This window comes from Sinohyriopsis cumingii, unplaced genomic scaffold, assembly GCF_028554795.1.
Source record: "Sinohyriopsis cumingii isolate HCF-2022 unplaced genomic scaffold, ASM2855479v2 utg001851l, whole genome shotgun sequence".
NCBI lineage: Eukaryota > Metazoa > Mollusca > Bivalvia > Unionida > Unionidae > Sinohyriopsis > Sinohyriopsis cumingii.
This window is the reverse complement of record NW_028316071.1, coordinates 124,557-140,657: the sequence shown is the minus strand read 5'-3', so window position 1 is coordinate 140,657 and position 16,101 is coordinate 124,557. Positions and strand designations below refer to the sequence as shown.

The following is a 16,101-nucleotide window of genomic DNA, read 5'->3' as shown; positions in this document are numbered from 1 at the left end:
ATCCAAATCACACACACACACACACACACACACACATACATTCAAGGTTTGATCTGTAGGATTCACAAGAAGTTGCAAGGGGCTGTAACTCCCAATGCAGAAAGGAAATTAATAAAATAATTGTGCTAATGAAACTATTTATCCCTCCCCCCCTTTCTTACTCTCACACACACATAAAGACACACTACTATGTAACAATAGATACTGGTACATATTATTATTCACCCATATTTTCCAGTGCTACAGAAAACTTAGAATGATGGTTATAATTAAAATGAATTAGAATATTTGAATTGACTATTATTGATATGAAGGTGCAGAAATATTTTTGTTATTTTTCTATAAAAGTAACTTCAGTCTCTTTATATAGCGTAAAACTAACATTTCATTACTAAAATACATCATTGGTATAAATTGAATAATTTCACCAAGAAACAATTCCTACTTATGCAACTGAGAACCATCAGTAAATGATGCCAAAGTCTTTATATTGAATACAAAAATGTTTGCCAGATTGAAGAAATTTTTGGATATGTCTGTATCTTTTGGATTTTTAATATAGCTTTAACAATTTTAGTTTTATTGCTACCATGTTTGCAATGCGGCAGTTTATAGTGATGTCTAGCACTAGCACATCATGGTGCAGATATGTAGTATCATGTCCCACCCAATCACATTATCCTGACACCATGTTGACCAGTCCTAATACTAACTTCTTAATGCTGAGCACCAAGTGAGGCAGCTGTTAGTACCATTTTTGTAAGTTTTTGGTATCATTTGGTTGGGGTTCAAAACTGCAACCTTCCACATCGAAGACAGATGCTCTAACCACTTTGACCAGCAGGATGGTAAATTCATTGAATAATATAGAAAATAAGAAACATACATGTTTTCATAAATATAAAAGGAAAGAGAATATGAACATCTTTCTCCTGCACATCTATGTAAACACAGTACTAGAGAACATGACAGTCATATATATGGAATGTCCATGCACATCATTTGATATTTTCTGCTAATTGTGATATTATCATCATTTTGTATTACAGTACATTAAAAACTAATACCATTGTCAAAAACAAATCTATTCTATGGAGTACCAATGTGATAGATAAATTTGGAAAAATATCATAAAAAGTCAGACTTAGGGCCAGTTTTAGTCAAAAGTGAACAGAGTCCTTTGTGGTTTTTAGAAAGAAGAATTTCCATGAAAATTGGTATGCACAAAATACTAAATTTACTGTATATAAATTTCATTATAAATGAGGCAAAATATCATTGAAGGCACCATAAGGAACCATGATACATGCTTCATAATATCCAGTAATTTGTTACATCAATTTTAATTATAAACAGAATGCATAATTTACAGTAAAACAGATATTGGATTCAGAACCTTGCATGACTTCATGCAGTTCAAGTGTACAAAATGGTATTATCTACAGAACAAAAGAGAAAAACACTGTGACAGCTACATTGTATAAAACAACATGTGTCTTACATATACAGGGGCTGAACAGTCTCACATGGTTAGATCATATTATCTGTAAATGTAAACAGGATGAGAATACCCATGCTAAAGGCATTTATATGCTGACATCTACACCAGTAACTAGATGTAGTACCAAACATGAAACAGTTCCTAAAGTCTTTGACCTAAATGACTCAGGCAATAAAATTAACACCCCTCCAGAGTGTCAGGCAATTACACGCTCCATAAATCATGACCACAGCAGTGATGGCTTAAGCCTTAATGATTTCTCCATGTGTGTACATCAAAAAACAATTAGGAAATTGGAGACCCAAATCGAAGAATTAAAACTACAGTTACATGCTATTAAATCAGCACAGGGAAGGGTTAATGAGCAAGTAACCTCATGTGAAATAGCAATTCAGACAGACTCCCAAATATCAACAGTATCAGATGCTCAGACACAGACAATCCCAGTACCAGCCAAAAGAAAATGTAAAATGACCATGCAAATAAAAACTGATGCCCAAAGTAATCCTGCATTGCAGACAACAGTATCCCCCTCTCAGTCATGTGACACACCTGCAACAGCAATAAGTGTACATCCATGGCCCGCAGTTCAAACAAGTCTGTTACCTTCACCAACAACTGCATTTCCCAGTGCTCAGACAAATGTGTCTGAATCAACAACAGTAGTTCACACAACTGAAACACCAATTTCAGCACCCCTTCCTCCAAGATATGTGTCTGAAATACAATCCAGAGTCCAACACACGACATCACAAGCCAGAAAAGATAGGACTCTAATAATTGGCTCCTCAATTTTGAAAAGTATAATACCAAGGAGACTTTTTAAAACAGATGTATAGACTTTAAGAGGTGCAAAAATCAACAACATCACTGACAGAATAATGAACAGTGACCTAACCAAATACAAACAAATTATTATTTTAGTAGGTGGAAATGATGCCTGTGAGGGAAGGTCACTAAATCAACTCAAAACAGATTTTGAAAGTTTATTGTATGCTGCTAGATATTGCAGCCCAAATACATGTAAATTAATGATATCGGGACTACCTCCTCGTGTGGACACCAAGGCCAAAGAAATAAATGATCTGATAATTGACTTATGTGAAGATTTCAACCTACAGTACATTCCACAATACAAATCTTTCTTCATTCAGAATCAGGATGTCAACCTTAGTCTCTACCACAGAGACAAAATTCATCTAAGCAGAAAAGGAACCTCTCAGCTACTGAGAAATATTAACATGTATGCCCCTATTTTCAAGCACTTTAATGAAGAGTGTTGTCTTAACTGTGGAGAAACTGGGCACTTGACACAGGTATGCCATCATGGCAAACAGATCGAGTGTTTTAGGTGCCATAAATATGGACACAAACAAAGACTTTGTCCATCAATGTATACATATTAGGAAGCTGGCAAAGAGGAGAATGCCAACGCTTCATTTACAAAAAAACTAAATGTACCCAGTGGGACTCTTGACTCTAACAATTCAATGGACACTATTGTAGATGCAAATGTAAATGGATTTTCAGGGTTTGTATGTGACTTTGAAGATGCTAATATATATGAACATTTAAATATAAAAATAGAATGTCAGAATGATAAAAGCAGTATGGAGACAATCTCAGTGAGTACCCCATTGCATGATGACATACATGTAATTGATATGAAACTAAATACAAAAGGTTTTAACATAGGTCACTTGAATGTACAAGGTATAGTGGGAAAGATAGACCAGATTAAGTTAATGTTGTCTTCCATGGAAAATAATATACATGTTTTAGGACTCACTGAAACCAAATTAAATGCTAACCACAATGATGATCTATTTCACTGTCAAGGCTACAAAAAATCATTTGGTAGGGACAGAGAGACAGCAGGGGGGGGTCTTGTTGTATACATTAGGGAAGATGTAAATGTAAAAAGGCGACTTGACTTGGAGTCACATGAAATTGAGAGTATCTGGGTGGAAATTTTTCAAAATAATGCAAAATCTTTCCTAGCTGGTTTCATTTATAGACCACCTTCCTCCAAAGCATTTTGGAATGATAACTTTTTGAAACAAATAGAAAGTGTTCTAGCACAGGAGAAAGAAACATATATACTCGGAGATATAAATAAGGACCTTCTCAATACTCAAATAAGGAACAACTGGATGGAATTTATTGAATCATTAGGCCTAGACCAGCTGGTAAATGAGCCTACAAGGGTAACAGAAAAATCAAGCACTCTTATTGATCACATTTATACTAATCTACCAGACAATGTGGCTTGTGTTAATGTACCAAATGTTGGTCTTAGTGACCACTATCCTACTTTTTTGACAAGAAAGGTTAAATGCAAGAAAAATAAGAAAAATACACATAAAACGATCACTTACAGATCGTTCAAAACTTTTAATGAAGAACAATTTCTCAATGACCTATATAAAGTTCCATGGAGTATGATCCAAAATTTGGATGACATAGATGAAGCCATGAGGGTGTGGACTGACTTATTTATGGATGTAGTATCTAAGCATGCACCACTGAAAGTACATAGAGTAAAGACTGATTTTCAACCTAATTGGCTTACTACTGAAATCCTAGATGCTATGAAAACACGAGACAAATTCAAGGCTATGGAAAACCATGCACAATATAAAGTATGGAGAAATAAAATAACAAGTATGATCAAAAAAGCTAAAAAAACTTATTATCAATCATTACTTGAAAACAAAAAGAGCAACACAAACTCCATTTGGAAAGTCTTCAATGAACTCACTGGAGGAACGCACAAAAAACAGACAAATAAAATTCACTCACTTCTGGTAAATGACACCATAGTCACTGATGAAACTGACATTGCAAATGTTTTCAATGATTTTTTCATCAACATTACCACAAAGTTAAAAGAGCCAGTGATAGAAAACAACTTTAATGAACTGAAAAAGTTCTGCAGCAGTAAAATCTCAAAGGAGGTATGTTTCTCTATCCCACCAGTGTCAAAAAACTTTGTTAAAAAATGTCTCAGTGAACTTGATACCAAGAAAGTTACAGGACTTGATCAGATTGGTCCACGACTCATTAAATCTTCTGCCTTTGCTATTGTAGATAGCATAACATTCATAATTAATTTAAGTATTGCAACCTCATCTGTCCCCAAAATATGGAAAACTGCAAAAGTAACTCCTATTCACAAATCTGGTTCTAAGGATGATGCTGATAACTACCGACCAATTTCAATACTACCAAACTTGTCAAAATTGATTGAAAAACATGTCCATGACTCATTCATGTCATATTTAACCAAACACTTGCTGTTACACCCTAATCAATCAGGCTTTAGACAGAACCATTCCTGTGAGACTGCCTTGATCTCCCTAACTGATAAATGGCTTCAAGCACTTGACCAAGGTAGAATAATAGGAACTGTATTTGTAGATTTCAGGAAAGCTTTTGTCATGGTGGATCATGAAATCCTTTTGAAGAAACTGAAAATCTACCAGTGTGATGAAAGAACAATTAGATGGTTTACTTCATACTTAAATGAGAGAACACAACATGTTTACATAAATAATGTTCCGTCTGAACCTGAAACAATTAGATATGGAGTACCACAAGGCTCAATTCTAGGTCCACTACTATTCATTTTATTTATTAATGACCTACCACTTTTACTAAGAGACTCAATATCATCTACAGATCTCTATGCAGATGACACAACATTGTCAGACATCCAAAACACAAAGCATGAGCTCGAAATTTCTTTACAGAATGCACTAAACAAACTGGAAAACTGGTGCACATGTAATGGCATGGTGGTAAATACTGGTAAAACTAAAATATTACTTATCTCAACACGGCAAAGAAGGACAAATCTTGATAGTGATGAACTATGTCTGACATGGAAGGATACAAATCTGCAAATAGTCTGTCATGATAGGCTACTTGGTGTTCTGGTAGATAATAACCTATCATGGACTGAACATATCAAACATACCAGTAAAAAAGTCAATTCAAGTTTATGGCTTCTCAGTAGGATAAGACATTTTCTCCCTGAAAGGCACAGGAAACTATTTTATAACAGTTACATACAACCCTATTTGGACTACTGTAGTACAGTATGGGGTAATTCAAATGATAAAAACATAGCAAAGCTGGCACATCTTCAAAAAAGAGCATTTGGGCTAATATCAATCCAGAAAGAAAGCAAGGAAAGTTTAGCTGGTAGGTTAAAAATATTACCTATTAAAGACCGAATCTGTTTGAGAAAAGCCAAATTAATGTACAGGATATCTCAGAATAGTGCTCCTGAATATTTACAATCACTATTCCGGTATAGGCTACCTGGTAATACTCCCCACCTGCGATCCATGTCTACCAAACAGTATAAAATTCCCAAACCAAATAAGGAGTTATTTAAAAAAAGTTTCCAATACTCTGGAACTCTGCTCTGGAATAGTATTCCAGCTGAGATTAGAAATGCCCACTCTATTTCCTTCTTCCAAACCCAATATATTCAGTGGCTTCAGAGATGCAGCTTAAATAAATAAATTCCTTTGTATGAGGGCCTCAAGGTAGATTAGTTTTTAGCTAATTGTGTTACCCTCTTTAAATAAGGTCATTATTATACAGTGCATACATGGAATACAGATAAAAACATAGGTGCACCTTCTGAAAAGAATTTAATTGAAAATTTCTTACTATGACTAATGAATGATGGTAATGAAGATAAGTTGGACTAAATGCTTTTCTTCTATGTCTGCAGTTTACTTATTGGACTTTAAGAGAATGCTCCACCCATGCATGTCTGTTATTTCTTTATTTAGTTTCAGGAGAATACTCCACCCACTTGTATGTCTGTAATAATTCTGTTGGATTTAAGGAGCGTACTCCACCCACTTGTATGTCAGTATGTTAAATGCTGTTTCTTCTATGTCTGCAGTTGACTTATTGGACTTTAAGAGAATGCTCCACGCATGCATGTCTGTTATTGCTTTATGTAGTTTCAAGAGAATACTCTACCCACTTGTATGTCTGTAATAATTCTGTTGGATTTAAGGAACATACTCCACCCACTTGTATGTCAGTAGTTGATCTATATGATTTCAGGAGAATGCTCCATCCATCAATTAGCATTGTTATTTCTTTTACAAAAACATTTTTCCTTGAGAGAAAAAAATCATGGTAATTGACATAGTATTTTTAATGATGTGGTATGAATTTACTTAATATTGGGCAAGAGTTGTTACAGTTACACTGTATATAAATTTGAAATTGTATACATTATATAGTTCAACCCAAACAGGTGACCCCTTGATTGATCCACATGCAGAGAAAAAATGTTGACTAAATACCAGGTAAGTGGTTAGATAAATTAGAAGGCCAATGGAATTTATGTTACTCACTAATTGATTGATAGTCATTGTGCATGGCTGAAATCTCAGTATGCACTACATGTAATAATTTTATGCTTTCAAGATTCATCATGTCATGCAAGAATTACCTTTTCTGCATTTCAGAATCTCCAGGTGTGTACATAAAATGGGTTCATGCCTGTTTTGAGCACTTGATCAACACCCTGCAGGCTCTAAATCGAAACAAGGAAGCAGACGAAACACAGATAAAGCTATCCCAGTGGATTCGTGACAACCCTCCAATGGAGTCAGGAATTACCATTGAAATACTACATGAGAAACCAAAGCCTTTCAGTGCATTTATGCAAGATTTCAACATCTGGGAAAAGCGCAGCAAGAAGATTCTAAATTTTATGCAGGAAAAGATGGATGAGAAGAAAATAGAGGATTAGATAAGTGATATCATTCAAAAACTATTTTAAAGCAGGGGCTATTTCATCAGGTAACAATCTTGAAATGGACTTGATGAACAGGTGGTCTCTATAAAAAGGTGAATTTGAATTCATCAATGTCTGGGATATTTTGAACATAGGCTTTATACAAAGGTTGTCTTTATATGCAGGTTGTCACTCTAGCAGGTTGGACTGTGATTCTGCCTGTGCTGATATGCTTACTTGTTGTACTTCTTTGTTAGATGCAAACATATATTGACATGTGTTGCAATGTTATGATTTAATGTATTTTCTTGTATGTGATATAATTTAAAGAAAATAATAACATTTCATTGTCTCACTTTAACACATCAAGGGTTGCCCTTTGACTCGGAATGTAGCTATTCACTTATTAGCATGCTAATTTTCATGCCATCCTGCCCAAAAATGAATGTGCAAAGACTATGTGCGAGATAGTAATGTTAAAACTTTATCCAGAAGTTTAAAATCAACAGTTATAGGCTTCAGTTGGTCACTGTTGTTACGCTGGTTGAACATGATCTATCCCTCACACATATTACACTGTTGTTACACTGGTTGAACATGATCTATGCCTCACACATATTACACTGTTGTTACACTGGTTGAACATGATCTATGCCTCACACATATTATACTGTTGTTACACTGGTTGAACATGATCTATGCCTCACATATTACACTGTTGTTACACTGGTTGAACATGATCTATGCCTCACACATATTACATTGTTGTTACACTGGTTGAACATGATCTATGCCTCACACATATTACACTGTTGTTACACTGGATGAACATGATCCATGCCTCACACATATTACACTGCTGTTACACTGGTTGAACATGATCCATGCCCTACACATATTAGCTATCAGAAGTGTCACTAAAACATCTCAACATCAATGAAAAACATCACTTAAAATTTTGTTGCTCTATAAAATGCATCTAATTTGCTATAACATTTCACTTTAAAATAGATTACACATTATTTGCTTAAAAGCATAGATTTGCATAGTATGTTCAAAACCAAAAGCTTGATGAAAGTATTGACATTTATAAATTGTGAAGATCCAAGTTATATTTTTGTGTGACAGAGATTTCTTTATATCACATTAGGAAATAATTATACTAATTCTCATTAATCTAATGATATGTTTGATTTGGATGGTAAATTTTGTAAACATGTGTTATTTTTTCACATAGTATCAGTTCCAGTGTTTGGCATGTTGTTGCAGTAAATTCTAGTTATAACAAAGCCCATGAGACCTGAAGAAAAAAAAAATCATTATATCCAAATTTCATATAGTCAGTTAAATGTATTATTATATCACATAGTGGGATGAGTATAGTGCTATTCTGCATAATGTCCAATATTTTGTTACATGGGAGTTTACATCTTTTAGTTCAAGACTGTGATGCCATATTTTCTGTCATTATTATTCAAATGTTTTATATGTTTAATGATACATATATTTATGCTTAGTGCACTGTGTTCTGAAAAATACATGACAAATGAATCCCACATATACCTTTTTTTGTCCATATGTGCATAAATATTAGTTTTCATTTATTTTTATTAATTTTTACTGATTTATTACTAGTTTCTTGACGTTTTGACATAATCTTTGTTTATGCATTAATTTGAATGATTATAGAAGTTTATTGATTGTTGATATCTTTGAATTTTAGAAATTTGAAGTGTTGACAAATTTTTGTTTTGAACACTTTTAAACTTACCTGAACACCCATTATTTATTTTGTTTGCTTTCTCCCATTTTTAACAAAAAGAAAAAGATAAACTTATGACTACTTTCAGAAAATAACATATGAGACACTTTACATCCAGCCTGCAGAATATATCTATCAATACTACTGTATTGTATTATTTCATCTTCTTTTGTGAAGAAAGTATTAAGTTAGGTATTCAAACACTGTTTTGTACAAAGTAAATAGTTAATCTTTAAAAATACTGATATTATTTTATTCTTATGTTTACAGTATACTGGCAGTTAATTCTATCATGGTAAAACAAACAACTGTCTTCTAATATTATCTACCATTTTTATGTGGATATGTAAAATACTGAATGAAAACTGTGATATGTTACGTCCTTTATTTAATACAGCTGCAGTAATTATTGTGATGATACATGAATCTAAAAACTAAAAAAAACATTTTAAGAGAGGAAGCAAACAATTGTTGATATTAAATTCTCATATGGAAGATTTGTATACCCTGAAACAGAAAACTAATTTCTGAATTTTTAAGGTGCATGTATTTGATATTTGAACTGAAATGTATCTTGATGTACTTTCATCTCGTAATTGAATGCAGTACAGGTGGGCACTATTAAAATATTTGTAACAAAGTATACAATGGTATTTGTGAACATACCACACCATCTACCGTGGTAAACTGCAATTATGTTAGGGACTAGCAATTTAATGCTCTTGCAGTGGAGCATGACACATCTTTTAATAAAAATATTCTGTTTGTTAACAACTGAAAATAATACTTCGCATGATTTTTAGAAAACTAATACTGTATTATATCCAATGTATTATTTTAGGGAAACAAACATTAATTATCTTAAGATAAAATAAAGAATCTCAAAAGAAACCTCATTTGTGTGAAAATTAAATAGTCATTACCTTATAGTTGATGAATTTGCTATGTCTGTGTTAATTGTCATGTAGGGGCCCTGAGTGGCTGAGTGGTCTAAAGCACTCACTGTTACGTCTTAGGTTTGGCCAGTGTGGGTATGTGAGAAAGCTTGCCAGTATATTCTTGTGAGTCGGTGGTTCTTTCTGGGGTTTTCCTGTGTTCTTCCTCCACCATTTATACTGGTTGCCATGTATAGCCTATCTTGTGCTGAAAAATGGCATTAAGAAAACTACAACAACAACAGCAAGTTATAACCTAAAACTGTAACTTAAGTGGGATGATTAAACTTACACTATAGCTGACACTCTGTAAAAGACATATGCTAAAAATGGAGAGCTTGTTGATAAAATACTAGGTGTTGACACTGAGGCCTACTGTTGACTAGCCACACTATTGATAATAATATTAATTGAAACAGATTGGAATAATGCCAACACCCATGGGCGATAATTATCGGAGAGGGCCAGCAAATACAAAACACACTCAGCAAATTAGAAAATATATAGTGAACTTGAAAAATTATGTAATTATCAGAGAGGGCCAGCAAATATAAAACACACTCAGCAAATTAGAAAAGATATAGTGAACTTAAAAAATTATGTAATTATCAGAGAGGGCCAGCAAATATAAAACACACTTAGCAAATTAGAAAATATATAGTGAACTTGAAGAATTATGTAATTATCAGAGAGGGCCAGCAAATATAAAACACACTTAGCAAATTAGAAAATATATAGTGAACTTGAAAAATTATGTAAAATTCACAAACAGCTGCTAATATAAAATATTAGGAGTATTCTTATTCTTACAAGGAAATACATGCACTTAACAAATTAACATACACTAGTAAATAACTGAAGAAAAAAAATTATTTGTAAAATCTGCAATTTTTCCAAAAGTTGGGTTTGGCGTAAATATCTTTCACAACATCCCATTTGGTGTCACCATGGTGGCATATATGACACGTGTCAAACATGATTAAATGATTATAGATATAATTATATTTATAATATTGAAAATTAATTTGTGACAAATACAACCATTTTTGTAAAAAAAATAATTTATTTTGTCATGGAAACTGAAAATATGCTGTTAATATCATTAAATTCATAACAAGATTACTCAGGAATTTATGTACATTCTGTACTGACAGAAACTAATGTATTACAGGTACAGTGAAAAACTACCATTGCACATACCACCAGAAACAAATACTTATATTGGTAATACTATGTACCTCTAGAGCCCATTGTTTTTTTATTAGAAACAAAACTGTATTATAATTCAACATAAAAATAATAGTTTTTATTTTATATTCTTTGATTAATTTATTTTATTTTTCAATTATATTTATTAGTTGCATTGAAACAAATGTATTATTTTCCTGCATATGTCTTATGATTGTTTGCATTAAAGTTGTGTTGCGTACACCTCTCTCTCGATTTCTCATGAATGAGGTGAAAAATCAGACTGCAGCATGAGCAAAGGCATAAAATACAGAGGTGCCTTGGATAGGTTTTTATGCTAATTAAGTTTTCATTTTAATAGAAGAGGACATCTCACATTTGCATCGATTACTCATAAACTGAGTCAGAAGATAAACTTGAAAGATGAATTTCACTTGAGAAGACTTATTTAATTGGTATTTACTTCTTAAAGTGATGCCACCAATAGGCATTACCAACATTTTCATTGATATTTCAGTATATTTTAAAGAAAATGTAATAGAATATGTTTTCTTACTAAGTTGTGAATTTCCTGATGGTGATTAAAAATTATCATACACCAACCTCAGTTTTAGACTATAAAGTGAGCAATATATTAAGGTTTAATTTACCAATTTTAATCATGACTGTGGTCACATTCAGCAAATATGGTTATTTTGGTTTGGTTTTGTCCAATAAGAAAAAAGGGATACACACCTGTCCCTGCACTATGAGCAGGTTTCTGAGTTATCAGAGTGTGCTAACATGAGGGAGAGGTGTAAATACATTTTTATCCAGCACTACACTAATTAAGATACCGGCACATCTTGTAACCAACCACCATATTCACTTATCATACTGCATCTTGTTACTCACCACTATAAGCTATAGTAAAGCACAATTAGTTTTTGTACTCACTACAAGGTTCCTTTCCTAAAAATGATGAAACAGGTCTGTGTGAAGCAATTCTATATAATTACAGTTTGGTTAATGTTACAATTCTGTAAATGCCCTCTCCCATGGGAATTGATCAGTTGTGTTGTCCTGCCCAAGGCAAGGGCACTATAACTCACCAGATACAACTTTTGGAGAACAGTTCCCAAAGGAGAAGGCAATTATTTCTTAAATGCATCACATGACCCCACCAGACAACACTGCAGAACAGTTTCCAGTGGAAACAGCAACAAAGTTCATTACTAAATTTTCCAGTTTGTACTTAATTATGCCATCATTTAGCAAATATAGATGGCATTAATTATTCCATCACTGTGAATTTACTATTTTTTTAGGGGACCAATATTGTATAATGTTGTGGTTGCTACAGTCCATTAATTTAAAGACCCATTCAACTGTAATTTTACCATTCAACAATAGGACCACTTCCAAAGTCCACAAATTTATACAAACCAAAAATTGCTCTTTTTTTCAGTACCAAAAAATGTGTGATACCCACAAAAATAAATGCACAGTATCTCCTGATTAGATAGTGCTACAGAAATGTCAGTCAATATCATTCAGACTAACTCTAACCCTATCCAAATACAAAATGTAAATACCCAACATCACTTTTATTATTTTTTTAATTCTTCCATTAATCTGAAGCAATTTGAATTCAGAGTACAATTGATTTTTGCTGTCTTCAAAAATATTTAAGATTTTTTCCCTTTTCTGTTTTTTTTAAACCACAGTCAATTTGAATTTTACATTATTGCATAAGAATGTATATAAAGAATTCTAACCATTATCAAAACATGGTATATGTATTTTAGATACTGTAATTGTAAAGTATTTTTGTATTGTGATCAGGATCATTTTCAAATCAAGATTTTTTTCTTTGCTGTCAGGCCAACAATTCATTTAGGAAAAGATTTCAAACTAAATAAATAAACACATTTTAAAAATCAAATATGTGAGATAGTATCAGTCACTTTGATGTTATGCTATCACAGATTCATAGTGCTCATTCATTTTTAAATTATGCTTCTATGAATTATATCAAATATTTCATTAAAAATTGCTTGATTCAAAATATATTTTTATCACACCAATCATTCAGTGGTATAATCTTCAAGTATTGTTTCAACAATTTATTATTATTATTATTATTATTATTATTATTATTATTATTTTGTTCATGTTACAAATTTATATAACAATTCTCTAAATACATTCTCTTTCAACTGGTTTAATATTGTACAAATTTAAAAGTAAAAACTTTCAGATTAATTTGCAAAAATAAAATGGAAGTCTCAAGAGAGAAGTACCACTTACAAATTATTTTGAAATATAACCTTTGGCGTTCTGAATTCCCCCAATATAGCTTCTCTGAAAACTATTTTTATTTTCATAACTTTCTTTTAATTTGATGAAATGTTTTGTTGGAGTATTAGAATGGTAAATTTTAGTGTCATCAGATAGCATAATAACAACAATGACAGTTGTCATTATCATCCTCATCAGATGATTATGATGATAATTAAATTCATGGCTGTAAATTCAGTCCCAATACAATTTTTAACGTATGAGATATAAAATATTTAAAGTTCCAACTAAAGTGTTTCACAGAATGAGAATTTTAACAATTTATTTATATATTGTACATATTTAAAGTATACAAGGGTATTGCCCAGAAAGATACCATTAAGTTGTTTATAAGATCTTGTTTTGAAATTTACATTTTAAAAGATGAAAATGAAGTCTTGATTCACATTGAAAAGCCTTGCTTATATTTGTGATTTAAGTTTTATTCAAACATTTTTTTGTTGCAAATGAATTTTCTTGGTGATGGAAATGGAACTGAAAGATTGACAGACATGGTAAAATGCAAAGTACAGAATTTGTTGGAATGGTTTTCTGGTGATGCTAACTAGTGGATCCAAGGAAAGTAATGATTATTGTGAGGCAATGTATAAGTTCCTGCATACCTGCCAACCTTCTACAGTGTTGGGCATTTTTGGAGTGTTTTGTGGCCAAAACAGGAGATTTGTGCACATGATCCAACTAAGTGACATTGTACAAAAAAATAAATTATCTACTCATTCATGCCTTTAGAAGATGAAAGAAAAGCAGATGTTTTCTTTGAAGCATTTAATACCCTTCACAAAAAAAAATAGCTGGTAGACATAGCTCTGACACACACACACACACACACACACACACACACACACACACACACTGCCTTGAAGTGCCATTGGACAGTGTAACACAGTATTAACTTTTAGTTGCATACTTTGCTGCCCTCAGTAATTCATTGGCAGTTTGAAGGTAATGCAAGTGTTGTTAGTGTTCATTTACACACTCATTTGGGACTGGCTTATACTAATGCTCAGATGTCCCCAAAAATCTTGTTGAAGTTTTCTCATCATTGAAAATTATCTTTCTGCATCTGCATTGTTATGAAGGCGCGTCAGACTTGTTTTGGATCTGTATTTCTTACAGATGTCACTATCCAGGAACAGTTCCTTATACCTGCCTGATAACTGATTTGTAACTGCAAATAGGAGATTCTGTTCTGCAGTGTAATGACAGAAAAGCGTTAAAGCTCTTTTTTCTTATTTGTTATTGATATTTTTGAACATGTCAGTTACTTTTAGAATTGAGTTCTTCAGTCATGCATAGTCCCAAAGCAAAGTGCTGTTACTATGTCAGTGGATGTTGTATACTCTAGAATGACTATTTCATTATGCTATTTTGCAGTGTGAGCAAAAAGTATAAAATTCTCCTCATTGCTGCTACACTTCACAGAATCAAATTCTGCCAACCAGGAGTTCTGAAATTAAGTTTTACTGGACTTTGCTTACTTTGCAGTTGCTTATCATTCCTTGAATCAGAGCTTGATGCTTAGGCTTAAAATATTAATCACATTTCCACACAGCTCTGAACTTTATTCCTAAATTCTTGTTAATGATTGTTTGAACATGTCAGTTACTTTTTTTGCATAATGAAATAGTCATTCTAGAGTATACAGCATCCATTGACATAGTAAGAGCACTTTGTTTTGGGACTAAAATTCTTTCTAAAAGTATGAAAATGTAAACCTAATAAACTAGTTGTTCATTTTATGTATGGTATCAAATTCAGCTGCAAAGAAACAATGCTGCTGATCATGAATTAGCCTATAATCTTTAATAAAGATGGCTTAAGCATTGTCATTCATGGTAACAAAGTGTTAATAACATTTTTGTTTCTTTAACATGCAACTCTGACAATAAATTTCAAACAAATTGGGTTGTTCCACTTAGTGCAAATTAGCATAATGGGTTCTCCTGGAAGTTTTGTTTTTATGAAGAATTTATGATATGATGTACTAGATGTACATGGCTACCATGAATATATTATTTTTCATATATTTTTTGTAGTTGCTACAAACCACAAATTTCACGACTCAGTGAACAATGATTTGAATGTGAAAATAGAAGTCCTTCAAAAATTCATGAATTTAAGTGTAGACAAAAAAAAATTCTTCTAAAAGCATGAAAATGTACACCCAATACAATAAATGACTGGACAATATATACTGTAACAGGATATTACATGCTTCTAGGCCACATGTGTATTTTATAAACTTGGATGCACTTTTCTTTTTGTAACCAAGAGCAAATGAGTTAGCACTCCATTATTTTTTCTTTTTAACTGCATTTTCTATCAAAGTGCCTTGACTGTATGAATTAAAGCCATTCAGAAACTGTTCTTTGTAACTTTTCCTTTGTTTATTTTTGTTTGCTTCATTTGTTCGATTAACTGAAATAGTATGATTGGATGTTATCACATTTAGAAGGGTTCCAGAGACACAAGTTTTGCAAAACCCAGTATTATGTTCATTGTTGTCACCAGAAAAAAGCTCTAATTTTGATGAACTAGGAAAAGTACAGCTTTACTTATCAAATATAAATTGTGTGTAATCAATATAAATATCTATTATTTT

The 16,101-nt window shown here is 32.4% G+C and overlaps 1 protein-coding gene across 2 annotated transcripts in view; it reads left to right on the top strand.

The window, feature by feature from the left end:
• The window catches only part of LOC149771444 (uncharacterized), a 41,625-nt gene extending 25,751 nt beyond the window's left edge, over positions 1-15,874 (top strand). For both annotated transcript variants that reach the window (XM_089948445.1, XM_089948444.1), the window contains one exon: positions 7,003-15,874. In XM_089948445.1, coding sequence (XP_089804571.1) covers positions 7,003-7,289 — 287 coding nt within the window. In that variant the 3' untranslated portion in view covers positions 7,290-15,874. The remainder of the gene's footprint in view (positions 1-7,002) is intronic.
• The last annotated feature ends 227 nt before the right edge of the window (positions 15,875-16,101 follow it).